We start from the raw sequence: 22,116 nt of genomic DNA, 5'->3' as shown, positions 1-22,116 counted from the left end.
CTTAACCCTCCATTGACCTAGATAGAAAATAAGTACATGTATATAATTGATTGTTACCACAGAAAGGTAAATCCCATCTCCTTTCCCATTTTCAAAGATTTGTTACCATACTATGCAAAATACAATACTTGTATTTTGCATAATGTGGTAACAAATCTTTGAAAATGTGTCAATTTCTTAGCAATTATCTTGTTTCTTGCTAATATAAACAAGATATTTTCACTGTTTTAAAGTCTGGTAAAATTTTCAGGGTTTTCTTTTTCCTTATATGGTGGTTTACAAAAGCAATGCATGAAAAAGGTTCTGCAAAATAACAAAATGGTACAAAGAACAGAAAAGATTGAAGAACAGATGAATTTTAGGCATCAGAATAGGCAAATTTAAGGAAAATCATTTTTAGGCAGGAGTTGAAGACAGCATGAGTAGGAGCATTTTCAGTGCCAGCAGCCAGTTTATTTCATCGATAGGGAAGAGTACAAGGGTCATTCCATTTCAACTCAACCAAATTTGGAAACCTCCCCACCTCCCCATTTCAGAAATTGATAATAATCTACCAGAATGGAGATCAATATATAAAAGATGAAAAACTTCAAACTTTCAGACTTCTTGCTTCCATGGTTTTCAATATATCAGCTTTTTATCCAACGGGAGGTTGGCACAGTTCACGGCCGACTGAAAGTTTGGGCACCTTTTAGGTCTTAATAACTCTGCCATTAAGTGTCCTATAGCTGTGAAATTCGGACACTGCAATCGATTTTGGGACCCATGGTTTCCGAGATATTGTCAAAAATGGGATTTTATTCAATCTCAAGTAATAAAATGCCACTTTCAGCAAACCACTGTGTTGAAGATATTAAAGGAAAAGCTTTCAGATTTTATCTGTTTGTAGCACTGGTTAAAATACGTGTTAATTTTATGCAGCTAGAAGCTATAGTTTTCCTGATAGGCCTCACTGAAAACTGTCATACTCTGTGAGTCCACTTTGGAGGCAGTTTTCATCATGTGGGACAGGTAGTACATAAATGAGCTTTATATCATTTGAAAGTGCAAGAAAAATCCTTTCATTTTTATTTATTTATTGAATTTGTATCCCACATTATCCCACCTATTCGCAGGCTCAATGTGGCTTAGAGACCTGTTATGGCGTCACCATTCCAGGATGTCAAATACAATTGGTAATGCAAAAGGATTATAGATAGGAAGAGAGATCTAAGCAGATAGTTATAGAAAGATGATTTTCTGAGCTAGGTAGTTTGGCAGAGTAGTAAAGTTAAGCTAAGGGTTCTCTTTGTAGGCCTTGTTGAAGAGATACGTCTTCAGAGATTTACGGAAGTTCGATGTTTCGTTGATTGTTTTCAGGTCAGTTAGTAGTGCATTCTACATTTGCGTGCTCATGTAAGAGAAGGTGGTCGTATGTGTTTTCTTGTATTTTAGTCCTTTGCAGCTGGGGAAGTGTAGGTCAAGAAATTTGCGAGATGATCTTTTGGCATTTCTGGGGGGCAGATCTATAAGGTCTAGCATGTAAGTCACAAACCTCTGCTAACACAAATGTCTATTCTTTTCTACTTCCATTACCATGTATCTCTCCACCATGCACAAATACCTGTTGTAAAACCAAATGTAAATTCTTTTCTATGTTCAGCATCCATGATGAACTGTAAGCCATATTGAGCCTGCAAAAAGGTGGGATAATGTGGGATACAAATGCTATAAATAAATAAATAAAGTTGGGGCGTCTCTGTGGATGATTTTGTGTACAAATCTTGAAAGTGATACGTTCCTTCAATGGGAGCAGTGGAGTTTCTCTCTTAGGGGTTTTGCACTTTCATATTTTGTTTTACCAAATATGAGTCTGGTGGCGGTATTTTGGGCTGTCTGGAGTTTCTTGATAATCTATTCTTTGCAGCCAGCGTACAGTGCATTGCAGTAGTCTAGGTGACTTAGCACCATTGACTGTATCAGGTTACATTTGTTTCTAGTTTCATTTTTCTTCTCCCAAGCTATCCATAAAGAAAGATGACAATGCAGGACCCTTCGGTTGCATAAAGTTGTCCAATTATTTTCATTTTCTTGAGAAAGTTCCAAGATAGTTCCTAAACACCAATCTCAGTCATAAACAACAGCAGCATACTGACCACACATGAATTGTATGGAAATGCCACTCTGTTCTTTCACTGTTACTGTTATTTCTGCATCATCTGCAGATATTCTGCCAATTTTGAGTTCACTCTTGTTGAGTGGTATTAAGCTGTGGTAGCTTCTTGTGCCAGGCATTGCTTTCACAATTACAAAAAAAAGATATAGGACTAGGGGGCATGTGATGAAGCTACAAAGTAGTAAATTTAAAATGAAGCTGAGAAACTTTTTCTTTACTCAACGTGTAATTAAACTCTGGAATTCGTTGCCAGAGAATGTAGTAAATGCGGTTAGCTTAGCGGGGTTTAAAAAGGTTTGAATGGCTTCCTAAATGAAAAGTCCATAGACCATTATTAAAATGAACTTGGGGAAAATCCACTGCTTATTTCTAGGATAAGCAGCATAAAATGTATTGTACTTTTTTGGGATCTTTCTGGGTACTTGTAACTTGGATTGGCCACTGTTAGAAACAGGATATTGGGCTTGATGGACCTTCGGTCTGTCCCAGTATGGCAATATTTATGTACTGAAGATGGGCAAGTGGTTTGGGAAAGAATATTGGAAGAACGGTTGACTGGTTCAGATGGAACTCTGACACAATGAGGCTCATTTTCAAAGCACTTAGCCTCCCAAAGTTCCATAGAAACCTATGGAACTTAGCCTCCCAAAGTGCTTTGAAAATATGCCTCAATGTTAGCTAGGACCTTAGGATGCATGCAGAGAACTACTCTATTATGATGAAATTTTGTGTATGGTGGATCCACCACAAGGGCCTGAAACTTACTGATGCTGTGTGCTGAAGTAACAGCCACCAAAAATAGGATCTTCCAGATCAAGTACCTCAGACGACAGGAATCCAGCAGCTCAAAAGCAGCTTTCATCCTCTCAATGTTGAGGTCCTATGACACAGGTGGAGATTTGACAGGGGGTTTTATTAAAAGGAAAACTCTCATGAGTCGAACTAGAGACCTACCCTCTACATGGAGATGGTAAGCACTAATCGCACTAAGGTGAACCCTTACAGAGTTGGTCTTGAGATCAGTCTCAGAAAGGAGTAGAAGGTGTTCAAGCAGGGTCTGTGTTGGGCAAGAAAGGGGATCTAGCGCCTGGCCCTCACACCAGACAGCAAACTTCCTCCATTTGAAAGCGTAACACCTTTCAGTGGAATCCTTCCTGAAAGACAGTAAGACCCAAGAGACACACTCTGGAAGATGCAAGGAAGCAAATTCTGAGCTCTCAACATCCAGGCCATGAGGGCCAGACTGGAGGATGGGATGCAGAAGAGATCCCTCGTTCTGCGTGATGAGGGTTGGAAAACACTTCAATCTTCCAGACGAAGAGGAAACCAGATCTGTCTGGGCCAGTACGGAGCAATCATGATCATGGTTCCTTGGTCTTGCATGAATTTCAGCAAAAGTCTTCCCTACAAAAGGAATAAGGAGGATATGCATAAAGAAGGCCCGTCCCCCAATGAAGGACGAAGGCATCTGACACTACACTGTCATGGGCCTGGAACCTGGAACAGAACTGAGGAACTTTTTGATTGAGTTGAGTGGCAAAGAGATTCACTGAGAGGGTGTCCTACACTTGGAAGATTCCGCGGGCAATGCCCATGTTGAGTGACCCTGCTCAGTTTGTCGGCCAGACTGTTGGATTTGCCTGCCAGGTAAGTGACCTTGAGAAGCATCCCATGCTGGACTGTCCACTGCAACATCCAGATGACCTCTTGACACAGTGGGCGTGATCCGGTACTCCCTTGGAGTAGTATATTGCAATTTGATTATCTGTTTGAATAAGTACAATTTGGTTGAACAGCCGATCTCTGTAAGCCTTTAGAGCTGACACGGTTCCCCACAGGAGGCTCTTGAATAAACTTGACAGGCTGAAGATAGGACCCGACGTGGTGAACTGGATTAGGAACTGGTTGACTGCGCTACTCACACTAGAAAAATGAGAGGCAGTAAGGTAAGAAAATTTGGAGGAGAAAAAACACGCAACAACAACAGAAGACACGTCTTAATTACTCTGCGGAGAAAATAAAACTGCAGGTCCCACAAAAATCAGGCAGGCACTCATGCATGCATGGTGGGGGCCTGCCAAAGGCTTCTAGAAACAGTAGAACACTGGACAGCGTCTGCACCGGGGCTACATGGATGGCATCATCCACATGTGATAAGACTATATCCTGCTTGTCCTCAGAGAAAATAAGGTTCCCATGCTTTGCAATAACTAATAGATAAGAGAATGTTAAAACACAGACATCACAAATTATGGGAAGAGCAAATGTGGAAACAGATAAGAATGCTCTTTGTTGAATATACTGGAAGTTCAAATTTTTTAAAATCATTTATTTAATAGCTATGTTAAGTTTGAACATGCTTGTCACAAAGAACACAGTTCAATCAGGACCAAGGTAAGTGAATGTAGAAAACATTACCATCAATTTGTCTTTGTGATATGCCAGTAACTGGCAACAGTCCTGGAGAATTCATCATTCTTGTAATCAAGGAATCATCCATCTCCTCCAGTCCTGGGCCAAACATAGCGAAGCGGGGCTCTGCATGTGTTATCAGTGACTGAAAAAAAGATGTCATAGTCCCATACCTAGGGAGACTGGACTTCAGACCTCTACTTTGAGGACAACTCCTTAAATATCTGCATAACAAAGGCAAACAAAATTCATAAAGTATTCTCTACAAAAGATTAGCCCACAACAACACCAACCTGAGAAAGCATCCTAGACCTAATGGTTTTGGGCTAACACCATCTAAGAGTAGAGTTCTGAGAAAAGAGGAAGCTTCACAAGTTAAGTGAATATTAATCTACTCAGAAATTTGGAGGTGTGTTTTCAAAGCACTTAGAATTACAAAGTTACATAGAGGGGCATTTTTGATATAACATCTAAGTCAGACTTTTGGACGTTTTGCGCTAAATGTCCAAAATCCAAATAGAAAACATGACTGTGTTCAAAACCGCAAAACACCTATATATATTTTTTCCAAAATACCATTTTGTAACAAGGCTTTGTGTTTGGTGCGTTTATCTTTTCAGGCCATTTCAAACAAAAAAAAGTACAAGTGAAAAACGTAGACAATTCAAGCCATTGGGATGTAGGAGGGGCCTGCACTTTTAGCAGACTGGTCCCCCAGAAATCCTAGGAGAGCAATGGGGCACTGCTATGGACTTCATAGAAATACTTCCAGATACACACTTCATCACTGCTGAGCCCTCCAAAACCCACTACCTCAACTGTAAACCACTACAATAGCCCTTATGGGTGAAGAGAGCACCTATATGTGGGTACAGTGCGTTTCTGGTGAGTTCTGGAGGGTTCACAGTTTCCTCCACAAGTGTAACAGATAGGGGGATGTATGGGCCTGGGTCCACCTGTCTACAGTGCACTGCACCCACCACTACACTACTCCAGGGACCTGCATGCTGCTCTAATGGGCCTGGCTATAACATCTGACGTTGTCAGAGGCTGGTGAGTACTATTTTTATTCTCATTTTTTTGGCGTGGGAGAGGATCAGTGACCACTGAAGGAGTATATGGGTGTCATCCTGGATTCCCTCCAGTGGTCATCTGGTCAATTAGGGCACCTTTTTGTGCCTTATTCATTTTGAAAACAGGTTTAGACCAAAACGTTGACGTTTTCACCCTAGACATTTTCATTTTGTTCCATTATGGCTGTAAAACATCCAAGTGTTAGGCACACCCTAAGTCCACCCTAATCCTGCCTTTGAAACACCCCTAACACATCCCCTTTATGTTTGGATGCCCTGCAGACAAAATGCATAGATAAGGTGTCTGTAAAATAGGTTTCGAAAATACCGATCTGGACTTTTTGAGAAGAAACCCATCCAAATAGTGCTTTATGACACTTTTGAACATTTTTCTCTTTCAAAAATGAGTCCCCATAGTAACCTATGAAACTTTTTAAGACTATGTGCTTTGAAAATGAGCCCCTTGGTCACTTAAAGCTGGAATAGAAGAGACTTTGTAGGTTTACTGATAAACATCTGTTTTAATTCTATTAAGCAAAGCAAATATTAATTAGTAGCTTGTTTAAATAATCTAACATTCTTTTCCCTTAGTTCAAATGTAATTATTAGTGCCTTAGAGCAGTAAAAACTAAAAGCAGGTATTAGATACTTAATTTTGCCTTTGCTACCAGTGAATACTCATTTTAGAATAAAGACTGAGGGGGTCTTTTACTAAAGTTTAGCTCAAGTTATCTGCAGCAGGGCCCAAAGGAATAAAATGGACCCTGCCTCAGATACTCGAGCTAGCTTTAGTAGAAGACCTACTATATGTAAGAGGTCTTTTACATAAAGGACTTGCTCTTGAATATTATAATACATTATCTATTGCACAATGCTTAGAATGTAATTACTTGAGATTTGGTGAACTCCTGAAAACATTATTTGCTAAATAAATAGTTAGGAGAGTTTCTGTGATTATTTATTTGGAAATATATTTTATCTGATATCTATATATTTGTTTAAATTGTAGACCACCTTGAGCTATTGGTTCAGGTGGTATGAAAGTGTTGATTGTTATTATATTTTGTTATCAGGATCTCAATCCCAAACTTATACTGCACCCTTGAATTTCTGATCCCTAAATGCATGGATGTTTTTGTATTGAAACTTATCTGCCACACACTTGACCAGTCACCTAATATTCTTAGATTGCTTCTCATTTTGTCTACTTCCTGAGAGCTGTCCACCCAGTTACAGATTTTAGCGTAAGACAAATATTTTGCATGAACCCCTCCACTATACTGCTCATGAAGTTAGAATCAGCTCCTGGAAAGATTTCTGAAGCATTCCACTCATTACTTTTTCCCCTCCGAGTACTACTTTCTGTCATTATCACTTTACCAGTTTCTAATCCAGTCCACAACCAGGGATCTCGGCTTATAGTTGAGTTGGCACACATTTCTGATCTTCCTCCCTCCTCCCACAGTGAACGGAACATCGTTTCTCTCTCTCCCTCTCCCAGCAGTGACCCCAGCATGAAGAGGTCCAATAAGTTTTACAGTTGCATCTGTCATTCCTTCCCCCTGCAGTGACCAGCACGTCTTTCTCTTCCCCCCCCCCCCCCCCCTTCAGTGAACAGCGGCGTTTCTTCTTACCAGTACTGCCTGCACTCTGCCTTTGATGCTACCACGACACCAAAGTACGGTAACTGCAAGATGGGCCAGTGTGGGGTGTTAAGCATCTGCGCATGCTCAAGGTGTGCTGGCTCCTGATGGGATTGAACAACACCCAAGCAGACACTGTGGAGTCCAAAACAAGTCTTTATTCAAACAAATCCTGACGTGGCCACGTTTCGCCAATAAGGTTGCATCAGGATTTCTATACAGATAGGTGAAGCTGTTGCTCTGCCCTCCATTGGTAAGAAGCTGCATTCAAGTCATCTTGGATATGTATTGTCATTACCAGGGCAAAGCCTGTGAAATCCTGGTTAGTTGCTTATGTTTACCCCTGATGCAGCCTTATTGGCGAAACGTGGCCACTTTGGAATTTGATTGAATGAAGACTTGTTTTGGACTCCACAACATCTGCATGGGTGTTGTTCTGTTTGGTTGCTGCAAGAAACTTAGTGCCTCTTTTTTGGTTTGTCCTGGTGGGATTGGACAGGCCAGCATATGCAGGTACTCAAGGCTCCTCACCAGCCAAACTTGCAGTTACCATACTTCGGCGTCGGCGACAGCATCAGAGGCAGAGAGCAGGCGGTACCGGTAAGGAGAACTGGTCACCATAGGGGTGGGAGGGGCGAGAAAAACTTGCTGGTCACCACAGGGAGATGGAGTGACAGAGGCACATGAAAAACTTATTGGACCTCACCCTGCACTGCCCTAGTAGTGGTTAAAAAAAAAAAAAGGAACACCGGTCACTGCAAAGGGGGGAGGGGGAGAAAGACGTGCCGGTCACTGCAGGAAGAACTGGAACTGACTCAGGACTATGTACAGAGCCACAACTACATGTTCTGCTTAGGTGAACAATTTAAGAGGTTCATTGGATGGATTTGCTTTTGATGCGATGACTTTGCCAAATAGAGGTTTCTTGTGCTGGAATCCTACAAGATAATTAACAAGTCAGATTGAATATCTGACAAATGTGAGTGCAAACAGGATGGAGTGAATTTCTTTGATGCCGATTATTATGGATTACAGGCTGGAGTGAGTCATAGAAAACAGCCTGTACCATAAGGCTGAGATGAGGTGAGACTTTGGGACTTGGTGACTCTCTGAAGGAGAGGAAGAACAGATGTAAGAGAAATGCAAACACTTTATGAGGGTAACTTTTTAACAGGTCACCTAGTTAGAAGGCTAAGTAGAGGCCTAGTTTATGATCTGTCTTATTTTGATTTTGTAGTTCCTTTCCTTACCATTTTTAACATATACTTGTAAACCGCCTTGACCTTTTGCTAGTAAAGGCTGTATATCAAATCCTACAATAAACATAAAGCTCACGGGTGCTTGTGTGTCTTTACAAATTACACTCACAAAGCCTGTTGAAATTGTGAGTAAAATTTAGCCACATACTCTGACAGCAGCTTGACAGTTGCTACAAATGTACACGACTGAAGTATCAGTATGGCTATAATTTATGACTTTGCTTGTACTCCTTTTTTTTTTTTTTTTTAATCCTTTCCTTTCAACCTTTGTGTGACACTGATTACAACGGAACAGAAATAAGCCAACTCAAACACATATTTATCATGGGGATCACAAATGTACGTACGGTAACACGTCTCCTGAACAAGCACTGGTTGTCAATTTTTCCCCCTTTTATTTGAAAGATGAAGATTAATTTCCTAGATAAGTTATCTGGATAGCAGGCTGAATAACTGCCACTCTGTGGATCTGTCCAAGTTGTGACCCACAATTCTTTTTTTTAATTGCTTTACCTATTTCCATTGTAATGTTCTTACATTCTAAATTGCAAAATTAAAAAAACAATTATGGTAAGGATGTCTAGACTTGGTAGCACTGCTCCCTCTAAGATGAGCAGGACTCCTCTACCTACAGCCCTGCCAGTGCATAAGTACATAAGTATTGCCAAACTGGGACAGACCAAAGGTCCATCAAGCCCAGCATCCTATATCCAACAGTGGCCAATCCAGGTCACAAATACCTGGCAAGATCCCAAAAAAGTACAAAACATTTTATACTGCTTATCCAAGAAATAGTGGATTTTCCCCAAGTCCAATTTAATAATGGTCTATGGACTTTTCCTTTAGGAAGCTGTCCAGACCTTTTTTAAACTCTGCTAAGTTAACCGCCTTTACCACATTCTCTGGCAACGAATTCCAGAGTTTAATTACACGTTGAGTGAAGAACAATTTTATCCGATTCGTTTTAAATTTTTGTAGCTTCATCGCATGCCCCCTAGTCCTAGTATTTTTGGAAAGTGTAAACAGACGCTTCACGTCTACCCGTTCAACTCCACTCATTATTTTATAGACCTCTATCATATCTCCCCTCAGCCGCCTTTTCTCCAAGTTGAAGAGCCCTAGCCGCTTTAGCCTTTCCTCACAGGGAAGTCATCCCATCCCATTTATCATTTTTGTAGCCCTTCTCTGTACCTTTTCTAATTCTACTATATCTTTTTTGAGATGCAGCATCCAGAATTGAACATAATATTCAAAGTGCGGTCGCACCATGGAGCAATACAAAGGCATTATAACGTCCTCATTTTTGTTTTCCATTCCTTTCCAAATAATAACTAACATTCTATTTGCTTTCTTAGCCGCAGCAGCACACTGAACAGGTTTCAGCACATCATCAATGACGACACCTAGATCCCTTTCTTGATCTGTGACTCCTAACGTGGAACCTTGCAAAACGTAGCTATAATTTGGGTTCCTCTTTCCCACATGCATCACTTTGCACTTGCTCACATTAAACGTTATCTGCCATTTGGACGCCCAGTCTCCCAGTCTTGTAAGGTCCTCTTGTAATTTTTCACAATCCTCCTGCGATTTAACGATTTTGAATAACTTTGTGTCGTCAGCAAATTTAATTACCTCACTAGTTACTCCCATCTCTAGGTCATTTATAAATATGTTAAAAAGCAGCAGTCCCAGCACAGAGCCCTGGGGAACCCCACTAACTACCGTTCTCAATGGAGAATACTGACCATTTAACTCTACTCTCTGTTTTCAAACTTTTTTTTGTTACATTTGTACCCCGCGCTTTCCCACTCATGGCAGGCTCAATGCGGCTTACATGGGGCAATGGAGGGTTAAGTGACTTGCCCAGAGTCACAGGGAGCTGCCTGTGCCGGGAATCGAACTCAGTTCCTCAGGACCAAAGTCCACCACCCTAACCACTAGGCCACTCCTCCACTCTTTTAACCAGTTTTTAATCTACAATAGAACACTACCTCCTTTCCCACGACTCTCCAATTTCCTCTAGAATCTTTCATGAGGTACTTTGTCAAACGCCTTCTGAAAATCCAGATACACAATATCAACCTGCTCACCTTTATCCACATGTTTGTTCACCCCTTCAAAGAAATGTAATAGATTGGTGAGGCAAGAATTCCCTTCACTAAATCCGTGTTGGCTTTGTCTCATTAGTCCATGCTTTTGAATGTGCTCTGTAATTTTATTCTTTATAATAGTCTCTACGATTTTGCCCGGCACCGACATCAGACTCACCAGTCTATAATTTCCCAGATCTCCTCTGGAACATTGTTTAAAAATCAGCATTACATTGGCCACCCTCCAGTGGGGCATGCTGTTTCACTATCACATTTTCAAAAGTGAGGGACAGGCAAGCTCTGTAGGAATCCACAACACCTGCCTGTCTCTAGAAATTGAAAACACAATATTGAAGCACCACCCCACACTAGCAGCAATGCAGTTGGAGGACTTCTGCGCTGCTTAGAAGACCAGTACTTGGTACTCTGTAGACTGGCTTGTCAAGATCACATGTAAAAATAAATTTTTAGACAAATTTTGCAAAAAAACCCTCTCTCAAAAATGTGTTTTAAATTTAACAAATATAGTTGGAGGGCAGGTCAAATATTGATCGCATTTTTTCATTACACCATAAGGAAAAACATCCAGGCCAGCTAAGGCAAAATGTAGCACTATGCCAAGTATTTTTGCTCCTGTACAATTTTTATATAAATCTGGCTTTTGTAATCTCGATGTGTTAACTGTAACAATTTTTATAAAGGAAGTATCCCTTAGACCATAATTGTGATATTAAGAATCTGCTTTAATTTAATTTGTTACTTTCAATTATTTTCTTTCAGAAAAGACTGTCTTCCTTTAATTTAGGACCATGGAATTAAGTTAAAAATATGCACAAAATTCTACGTTATGCTGTATATCAGGTGACTTGGTTACTCTCTCTTCCAAAATCCAGAAGGGAACCTGCAAATGAACGTAGAAAATGGTATGAATTGCGGGAGGAAAACACAATGCTTACTCTGCCATGTAGTCATTAGGTGTACCATCATCCAGTTCTGAAATGGATGTTTTCAGGAGATCAGCTCCTGGCAATGAGTTCCAATCCACAGATGTCCAAGTGGGCAAATCCCGCAAAAGAAAATATCTCCACAATACTGGATCTCGCACTAGTTCATGCCAATAATGACTGGCACTTCCTAATTGGCAGATATCTCGGGGTGAAAGAAATGACATGATGTACAACTGCACGTCAACCTAAAACATTAGAGAACAAAGCTGTTTTAGTAATATGTGACAAAATGTGACACTAAGAGAGTTGCTGGAGAGAAGAAAAACGTCTCAGATTAAAGAAATGCTAACGAGCAATTTGTAATTATTTCCTAAAAGCAGATATGAAATACTTGAAAAGCATTATAAGCCAATGTGAAAGACGACAATCATAGCATAGATTTTATATACACTATAGCGCAGCACTACAGAGCAGTACAAAAGAGCAGTGCAATAAGGGGTCTTTTTACTAAAGGCTTATCACATGGCAACCCGGAACCACTGCCAGCCCAACATGGCCGCCAGCGGTAGTCCCACCTCGAGCATGCACCATTTCCAGTGCCAGGAAATTTTTTCCGTAATTATTAGCATGGCTCTAACCAGGCGGTAATTGGGCAGCGCCGTGCACTGCCAGGTTACTGCGGTAGCCCTTACAGCCGCCTCGATGAGTAGCAATAAGTGCTTTTCCCACATGGTCATGTCGATTTTTGGCCTTTTTTACCCATTGCGGTAAAAAGGAACCTGGCACACAGTAAAAACGGTTGCCAAAAATATACCCAGCTTGAAGAGTCAGAATGGATCCTGCAGCCGCGGGAGCCAAGCATGCCGATTTAAAATGGTCATGGGAGCCTGAAAGCCGCATCAGAGAACATCAAGCTGAGGAGAGAGAGGCCACAATTGCACAGCTCGGGAAGACAACGGTTCACCTGTCAAAAACGCTGCTCCGCTGAAATGCCCTCAGGCTCCGCTGACATTTCCTGGCCCTCCCCTTACTTACTACTCTACTGCCCTGGTGGTCTAGTGACCTCTTCCACCTTCGGGGCAGGAAAGAACCCCATCTTTCCTGCCCGGAGCGCTGCCCTGCATCCTGTTGCTGATCTTGGCGCTGATTCAAAATGGCCGCCGAGAGTTGAAGCGACCTCGCGAGACTTCAACTCTCGGCAGCCATTTTGAATTGGCGCCGAGATCAGCAAGAGGATGCAGAGCAGCTCTTCCTGCCCCGAAGAGGTCACTAGACCACCAGGGCAGTAGAGTAAGGGAAGGGAAGGGGGGTGTGACAGGGGGGAGGGGAATGTGACAGGGGGCGGAGCGAGGGTGTGAAAGGGGGCAGAGCATGTGTCCTCTTTTTGGGGGGACCAAAAATGGTAACCCTACATAGGGGTGGAGTGGGGGAGGGACCTGGCAGCATAAGGTATATGCTCTAAAACCAGCACTGCTTAGCCTAAGCACCCCCAGAGGAGAAGTAAAACGTCAGTCACCCAGGGGGAGGGGGAGAGGAAGATTTGAATATAAACTGAGATCCCAACTTTTAGGCTTTATTTTGGGACAATAAAAAACCTGTTTATATTCAAGTAACAGCTTTAAACAAGCGCTTTCATCATGCTTCCAATCGTGCTCCTCATATCAAGTACCTAGATCAACTTCCCATTTAGCTCTATGAGACCGATCAAGGGGCAGTCTGTCTATAAGATAAAGACACAGCACTGAAATTAATTTATGAGTATTATGAAAATCTTCACATAAATCTTCCAGGAAAGTGTTTTCCCATATGAACAAGCTTAATAAATTTCAAAATAAGCAAGCTGCAAATAAGCAAAATGATCACTTGGCAGTAATTGAGAAGTCACAAGCCAGGTCTTCAAAAGGTATTAAGTCATCAAAAAGTTGCCCCAGGTAACAAACTGCATCAGACACCACTGCCTAAAGACCCCAGGCTTTGACCAGGTGGAAAAAAAAGTTCTCTCCTATTGTGGATAACCCTTTAGTAACTGAAAGTCTCAATCTCGCCCTATGCAATCCCAAACCTGAACAGTACAATGAGTAGTGGGGCAACTTGTCATTGCAAGCTCCCTAAGCCGAGGAGGAACTCACAACAAAGAGGCCAAGTTCAGAAGGCCAACTCAAGCCTACTACTACTACTATTTAGCATTTCTATAGCTCTACAAGGCATACGCAGCGCTGCACAAACATAGAAGAAAGACAGTCCCTGCTCAAAGAGCTTACAATCCAATACGATCCACAGCTTATGAGGATGGGCTTGAAATCACTCAATGGCCACACACTCTTGAGCCACTTGATAGACAAAAGTTGGGTACACCAAGGCTCCCCTGTTTCCTATCCCTTGATCTGCCCTTGCCCCCTCCAATGGCCATGTCCCCTTTTCTGATCGCAGCCTAAAGATATGTGCATAAATTTAAATTAATGCCAATTAGCGCCAATAATCAGCACCCAATTATTGGCGCTAATTGGATTAAACTGTGTGCACAAATTGGATGCATGCCCAAATTTGAGTGCGCAATTTTGAGAACCATATATATAGAACTGGGCTGAAAATGTACAAATTTTATTAACTGTATAAAGAATAGTAAATGACCAGATATAAGCATGAATACAATCAATGGTGTTAACTTGGAGATGGCAAATTGAATCCTAGTAATAGGAATAACAGAATCATAAATATGAACATCTAACAATATAAAACAAATCGCATAACAGAAATATGTCAGCAGAACACCAATGAAACCATATTAGGCAGCATGGAAGAATATTCATATAATATAGATAGAATATTCACGATGTCAGCAAAATACAAATTAAGCACCTTAATAGACACACACATTAGAATGTGTAATTAAACTCTGGAATTCACTGCCAGAGAATATGATAAAAAACAGTTAGCTAAGCAGGGTTTAAAAAAGGTTTGGATAATTTCCTAAAAGAAGAGTCCATTAGCCATTACTAAGATGGGCTTGGGGAAATACACTGTTTATTTGTAGAATAAGCAGCATAAAATCTGTTTTATTTTTTTGGGATATGGCCAGGTGCTTGTGACCTGGATTGGCCACTGTTGGAAACAGGACACCAGGCTCGATGGGCCTTTGATCTCACCCAATATGGCAATACTTATGTTCTTATGTTAGTAAATATTATTCCCAAAATCTTAATGCAGGAGATAATTTATAAGCTACATCCATAAAGATAATTGAGGTGTCACAACAAAGAGTAGGTTTTGCCCCAGTTTTCTCTTTGTTGAGTTTTAAGAGATGTCTTGACATCCATTTTCTATCAGAAATAGACAGTTCGATATGACAACTTTAGAAAAATTGGGAGAAATGTGAATAGGGATAAAAAAAAAAAAACCTCACGCTTTGGATCCAAGATGGCCGCACATACCTGAGGAGCAGCAGACTCCTTCTTTCCTCTTCTAAGCAATGCCGGGGTAAAGCAACGGTTCGAGCCTCCCCGCTGCCGGTTTCACCTATTGTGGGTTTAATGAATCGCCATGTGAGGAGTTTGGGGGCTGAAGAAGTCGGGAGCCGACCCAGTGGAGACGTTGGCTTGAGAGAGGAGGTGGCAGCGTCTCCTGGGCTCGAGACGATGCTGAGCCCCGACGATAGAGCTCCTCCCCCGCAACCACAAGGTTTGAGTTCTCCCCTCTCTGAATCGATGGTGCCTTCTCTGAGAAGCATGCAAGGCACCATTCTGAGTGAGGCTCACTTACAACAGGGGGAGACTGGAGGAGATCGACTGGAAGCATGCTCCCGGGAACAAACTTGCTGTGAGTGAGACGGGGGATTGAAGTGCTCCTGAGCTTGAAATGACAAGTGATATTTCTCAATCTATGCTGGTACATACAGAGGTAACTTTAGACTCTTTATGGTCTTTAATTTCTGATCTAGGTAAGACTTTTCTTACAAAAACTGCTGCCCTTACACAGAAGCTCTCTCATGTAGAACAGAGAGTGGGAAAAGCTGAAACAGAGGTGAAGGAATTGCACGTTCGAATGGATCAAATTGACAAGGATTTTTCTACTATTCAAAATGTACAGAGCTCATTGGTTAAAGACTTGTCTAATTTGAGAAATAAGTCTGAAACTTTTGAAAATTATGCAAGGAGCAATAATCTTCGCTTTTTAAACTTTCCAAGGGTAACTATGGTTACACCCTTGAAAATGCTGAAGCGTTATATGAATGAAATTTTGGGAATTCCAGAAGATAAATTTCCTCCTTTTACACAAGCTTATTATCTACTGAGAAAAGCAGTGGACCAACAGCAAAATTCTTTGATGTTTACGCTTTACTGGATACCTCAGAATCAGAATCAGCCACTGCAACGACTTTGGCTGCTTCGGTGGCACTATCCCCTGATAAACAATGGTTATTTCGAATGTTTTTTAAAAACAGAGAGAAATTGTTTCTAGGCTTTAAGATTCAATTATTTCCTGATGTATCAATAGATACTCAATGTAGACATAAACAGTTCATATTATTGAAACCTGGAATTCTGCAAATAGGTGGAACTTTTTTCTTAAAACATCCATGCAAATGTATTATTAGATATAATGCTGTTAAATATGTCTTTACTGAATCTTCTCACTTGTCAGCCTTTATAGCAACTAAAAGAGTTTCAGGAGATTAAGTAAAGCTAATTAATTTCTAGCTCATATTCCTCAGGTATAATATTGACTTTAATTTTTCCTCAATTTCTTTTTCCATTAGTCTTGGATCCTAATATTGTGGACTTGAGTGTTTATATATTCTCTTTAAAATGTTTCTTTATGAGAAGTTATAATTTTCTTGTATAGCACTTTTCTGTACAAGTGAAAATTGCTTGGATATAAATTGTAAAACTTATTTTTTTAAAATGTGAATAGGGATTACTACTGTTATATCATCTGTGTAGATATAAATTTGATATCCCTCCTTTTCAAGCATAAATTGAAGAGAATTCATAAAGACATTAAATAACATGGGCGATAACAGCAAACCTTGTAGTATCCCATATGGAGATTGCCAAGTAAGAAAACTATATTGAAGTGGCTTCATGGTTATCTCAATTCTATCCAATATTTGCAATAAATTGTTGTCTACTGGATCAAAGGCACTTGAAAGATGCTCATAATGTTTGTATGACACAATTAAACATCATATCTACCTTATCTGAATGCTCCGTGTTGCCTGTTGCCTATTAAGCTGTTTCATTTGTACTGTGCCAACAAGTGGGAGAACCATATCTATGCCATATGAATTTTCTTCCATGCTGTTATGGTGTACCATACCAACAAAAAACAGGAGAAAAACCTCTACGGTAATCCAAAACGCAGAAGGCAGAAGTATGGGGTGATCAAATGACTTCCAGCAGACAAGTGCATAATATACAAAGTTTTATTAAGCAAGCACCATATGAAAGACCCGACATGGGACCGTGTTGCAGAGGATAAAACCTTCTGCCTCAGGTGTCACAATCACTGTAGAACACAGAGGTAAACACCCCAAAATAATGGTGATGGTACAACAACAAAGAGTGGTGCTACAAATCAGGATATTAAACAAACACATCCAACGGACAAACATCCATATGAAAATGCTGTCAACTCAGCTTTCCTGCGCTGACTCACCACCTTTCTAACTGGGTCTTGTAGATTAATAACAGGATTACTATCTAGTCTTCTATAAGCATTACCATCAGATAACCGTTGTAAACCCTCTTGAACATGTAAGTTTTTGCCTTCAATTGTTAATTACATTGAAGATAACACATGAAAGGAGCGCTGGGATTTTTGGATGGGTAATATTTCTGATACCATGTCATGTTACTGCTATTACTGGGTTTTAATTTTCCTATTCTCAAGTTTATTTCATTGATTTATTTTATAAATTGCATTTGGTCACTTTACTATTGTTATGCTCTTAACACAATTACATTTCTGTTGCACACTTCCTTGGGTGAATCTCTTCGTAAAGGCATTTAATATATTCCAACAAGTAAACAAATATCAATAACATCAAAGTATCACTAATTATAACTGCCACATATGTGCAAAAAAACAGACTGCAAGGATCATGATTATTAAAGAAGAGGCTACAGAGGTAAAGACAGCACATTTTGGTCTGAGGTCCGATATGGATGTCTGTAAAGATAACCTTCAACCATCTACTTTTTTTTAGCTCTGATTTTTATAATATTACTTACACCAGTCTTGATAATTCTTGCCATATTCACCTGAAGCAGGCAATCTCCCCAAAACATAGCCATGTCAAAACAATAAGTAGCTACTCTCTGACTAGGATTAGATGTGACCCAGAGCTACATCTGGATGTGGAATGACTGCAGGTACTGCAGAAGCTGGACATGCCACACCTTTTAGCATAGATAAAGGGGCCAACTCCCACCCAAGGAGCGTATGTCGGGGATAGACGCACATTGGATGGGAATTGGTATCTGTACTGTCTTTCCAATTTAGACAGAAGAAAATAAAACATAGAAAAGAAAATAATATGATATCTTTTTTATTGGACTAATAATACACTTTCTGATTAGCTTTCGAAGGTAGCCCTTCTTCGTCACATCATAAATAAGCAAATGTTGATACATTTCTTATGCTGTCATATTATTAACAGTGAGCCACATGTACTGGAACATCATTTCGATCTAACCCATTAGATGAAGTGGTACGGTAATGAAGTAGGAGGAAAAAAATCCAAAGCAATAAAAGGTAAATGGGAAAACGTTGGAAAGGTACTCCAAAACGATATAACAATAGTTACTGCACCCGAACAAGGGGGAGGGAGTCGAAATATGGTCCACAGCCTATGTACTCACTGGAAGTTCCTGTAAGGGGTTCTCACTGTACTCCTCGGCTTCTCCACAGCCATCACTTCTTGCTCCCCGCGGACAGACCTCTGTTGCAACAGGTTTCCTAGGGTTCATCAGATAGCGATCTCTGAAGTGCCGGAAGGTATTCAACACCGATTCCAAGCGGCCCCACTCGCCTTGCAAACCCACATTCTCGGCCATGGTCAAGAAGTATCTGCATCAGCGAACTCCGCTAGCGGTGACAGAAAGGGCTTGCCAACACTCCAACTATGCGTAGTACCTGCACCTATATCTCAGTTCAAGCTCCGAGCGAAAACACTATCCCATCCCATTAGTTGAGCCAAAAAAAACTAAACAGGAACTGAACTGAACTACACAGGCTCCACCCCTCCGCGTAAAAAGCTCCCAACTCATCTCTGTCGCCATGGCCACCAACTCCCTTCTTCCGCCTCCACGTCAGCGTCCGTTCAACTTCCGACCTGCTCACGTGATGACTACATCTCGCGGCCGCCGAGTTTACTCTAAGTACGACTTCAGCTGGCTGGGCCAAGCAAGGAGGTTGAAGAAAACAAGAGTGGAAGTGAACCTATCTAGGCCATTACAAGGAGATGAAGCTAGTAGGCGGAGCTTGCCGCGGTTTTAATACACCCAAAACAACAGCAAAAGATCATTAGAAATAAGGGACTGCCTTCTATGCGTCGTCCATCTGTAAAAAGTCAAAAAGCTTTTCCAGTTGGATAGTGCCTTAAAAGGTGGCGGACAAAATATGTATTTCTGACAGACAGCTTTTTAATTTGTTTGAAAGTTTCCAATATCTGTATATAAATATCATGAAATAAAAATTGAATGTAAAACAGCTTTAAAAAGCTGATAGCAAAAGCAGTTCTAAACTCTGTATTTTGTTATCATTTTTTTACACTGTTTTATACAATACAGATGGCCAAATTTCAGTGAGGATATCCTGTTTCCTGATGGGTTCATCTTAATTGTTGTAATCTGCCTTGGGAAGCCTGGTGTTATAAAGATGATGGAAAATATTGAAATTAAATGGAAGTAAAATTAAACTCTCCTTTCATTGGGGCAGATGGAATCACATTTTCTGTTTTGTAGAAGTTTACCTTTTAGACACACAAATGGATTATTCTGTTTTTTAAACATATTTATAAGTCAAAATAAAAATAAATATTTTGTTTCATGCAGATCTTTTATTTAAACATAACTAAATGGGCTATAAGCCCCTAATGCAGACCACTGGTTTTCTTATAGTTCTTGTGATGTCTTAATACTGTGCCAAAACTGAAAACTCTTCTATCTGGTTGATAATAAAAGGAGCTCATTGTGAGGTCCTTTTACTGAGCTGTGTATGCGCCTATGTGCGCCCAATGTGCATAAATTTGAAGCTACCACGTGGCCCAGGCAGTAATTTCATTTTTTACACACAGCCACTACGCGTGTCAGAAAATATATTTTATTTTCCAGCACGCAGCGAAAACCAGGCGGCAATTGGCATTGTATGTGCATTTATTTGTTACATTTGTATCCCACATTTTCCCACCTATTTGTAGGCTCAATGTGGCTTACATAGTACCAGAAAGGCATTTGGAGACTCCGGTGTAAACAAATACAAAGTGATGTTGTGGTAAGATAAAGTTCATGTGGCATAGCCACATTAAGGAATCGTACACCAGAAGAGTTGTGTTATGTCAATTACGTACTTTAGTTTTGTTGTGTTGCAGAGATCAGGCATTTATGTTGGATTGGTAGGGTATGCCTTTTTAAACAGGTTCGTTTTTAGTTTTTTCCGGAAGTTTAGGTGGTTGTACGTAGTTTTCAAGGCTTTTGGTAATGCGTTCCACAGTTGTGTGCTTATGTAGGAGAGACTGGATGCGTAAGTTGATTTGTATTTGAGTCCTTTGCAGCTTGGGTAGTGCAGATTTAGGTACATTCGTGTTGATTCAGATGTGTTTCTAGTTGGTAAGTCGATCAAGTCTGTCATGTATCCCGGGGCTTCACCATAGATAATTTTGTGACCCAGAGTGCAGATTTTGAAAGCAATGCGTTCTTTGATTGGAAGCCAGTGTAGTCTTTCGCGGATGGCTTTTGCGCTTTCAAATCACGTTTTTCCGAAGATAAGCCTAGCTGCCGTGTTTTGAGGGGTGTGAAGTTTCTTTAATGTTTGTTCTTTGCAACCCGCATAAATTCCATTGCAGTAGTCTACATGGTTTAATACCATTGTATCAGGTTGCAAAATGTTTCCCTCGAGAAGAATTGTTTCACGCGTTTGAGTTTCCACATTGAGTGGAACATTTTCTTTGTTGTGGATGTCACTTGGCTCTCTAGTGTTAGGTTGCGGTCCAATGTAACACCGAGGATTTTCAGGCTGTCTGAGATAGGGAGGGTGTAATCTGGGGTGTTGATAATTGTGGGGTTGTCCGCGTTGTGTTGGGATGAGAGGATAAGACAGTGTGTTTTTTCTTTGTTGAGTTTTAGTTGAAATGCATTTGCCCAAGAGTCCATGATGTTCAAGCTGATCTTGATTTCGTTGGTGATTTGTGTCAGTTTAGATTTGTAAGGAATGTATATTATGACATCTTCTGCATAGATGAAGGGGTTAAGGCCTTGGTTGGATAAGGCCTAGTGGTTAAGGTGGTGGACTTTGGTCCTGGGGAATTGAGGAACTGAGTTCAATTCCCACTTCAGGCCCAGGCAGCTCCTTGTGACTCTGGGCAAGTCACTTAACCCTCCATTGCCCCAGGTACAAATAAGTACCTGTATACAATATGTAAGCCGCATTGAGCCTGCCATGAGTGGGAAAGCGCGGGGTACAAATGTAACAAAAACAAAAAAACAAACTTGGCTAGTGGGGTCATCATTAGGTTGAAGAGGATCGGTGATAGCAGTGATCCTTGTGGTACTCCGCAGCCTGCTTTCCATGGTGATGATATGTTGAAGTTTGATTTTACTTGATATGTTCTTGTGGTTAGGAAACCCTTGATCTAGCTAAGTATATTTCCACCAATCCCGAACTTATCTAGTAATCTTTGTGGTTTACCATGTCGAATGCACTAGACATGTCGAATTGGAGGAGGAGGATGTTTTTGCCTATTGCTATTTCCTGCTTGAATTTGGCTAGGAGAGTGAGTAATACTGTTTCTGTGCTGTGGAGGGGGCGAAAACCTGACTGTGATTTGTGTAATATTGAGAATTTGTTTATATAATTTGTAAGTTGTTTGGCTACCATGCTGTCCATCAGTTTGACTGACAACGGGATGGATGCTACTGGACGGTAGTGATTTCATTTCTTTTTTTCTTGGTGTTTTTGGTATCGGGGTGAGTAGGATATTGCCATTTTCCTTAGGGAAGAGACCTTGCTGTAGCATGTAATTTAGGTGGAATGTGAGGTCTATTATGAAGCGGTCAGGGGCGGATTTCATTAGGTAGTTGGGGCAGGTATCTAGTTTACAGTGAGTGTTGGAGAACTTGCTGATTACCCGTGCAACTGTATCGATGGTGAGGAGAGCAAAATTTAACCAGGTTCGGTCAGCCAGGTATTCTTCAGTGGTTGGGTCCAACTCATTAAGGAAGTTTTCGGTGTCAGTGTTGTCCTGAGGTAGCGTGTATTGTTCCTCAGTTCCCCAGAACCAAAGTCCACCACCCTAACCACTAGGCCACTAGGTTTACAA

General features: G+C 40.8%; 1 protein-coding gene across 2 annotated transcripts in view; it reads right to left on the bottom strand.

Annotated features, from left to right (window-relative positions):
• FBXO4 (F-box protein 4) overlaps positions 1 to 18,836 on the bottom strand; it is a 41,897-nt gene extending 23,061 nt beyond the window's left edge. Inside the window, exons 1-3 of one of the 2 annotated variants that reach the window (XM_030193088.1) lie at positions 18,440 to 18,836; positions 11,589 to 11,824; positions 4,574 to 4,791 (exon numbers count right to left, since the gene is read on the bottom strand). In XM_030193088.1, the coding sequence (XP_030048948.1) occupies positions 4,574 to 4,791; positions 11,589 to 11,824; positions 18,440 to 18,634 (649 nt within the window). In that variant the 5' untranslated portion in view covers positions 18,635 to 18,836. The remainder of the gene's footprint in view (positions 1 to 4,573; positions 4,792 to 11,588; positions 11,825 to 18,439) is intronic. The other variant, XM_030193086.1, reaches the window with a different exon arrangement.
• Between the last annotated feature and the right edge of the window lie 3,280 nt (positions 18,837 to 22,116).

This window comes from Microcaecilia unicolor, chromosome 2 (genome assembly GCF_901765095.1).
Source record: "Microcaecilia unicolor chromosome 2, aMicUni1.1, whole genome shotgun sequence".
In the NCBI taxonomy this organism is placed as follows: domain Eukaryota; kingdom Metazoa; phylum Chordata; class Amphibia; order Gymnophiona; family Siphonopidae; genus Microcaecilia; species Microcaecilia unicolor.
Note: the sequence above shows the minus strand (reverse complement) of the source record. Positions and strands in the feature narration are given on the sequence as shown.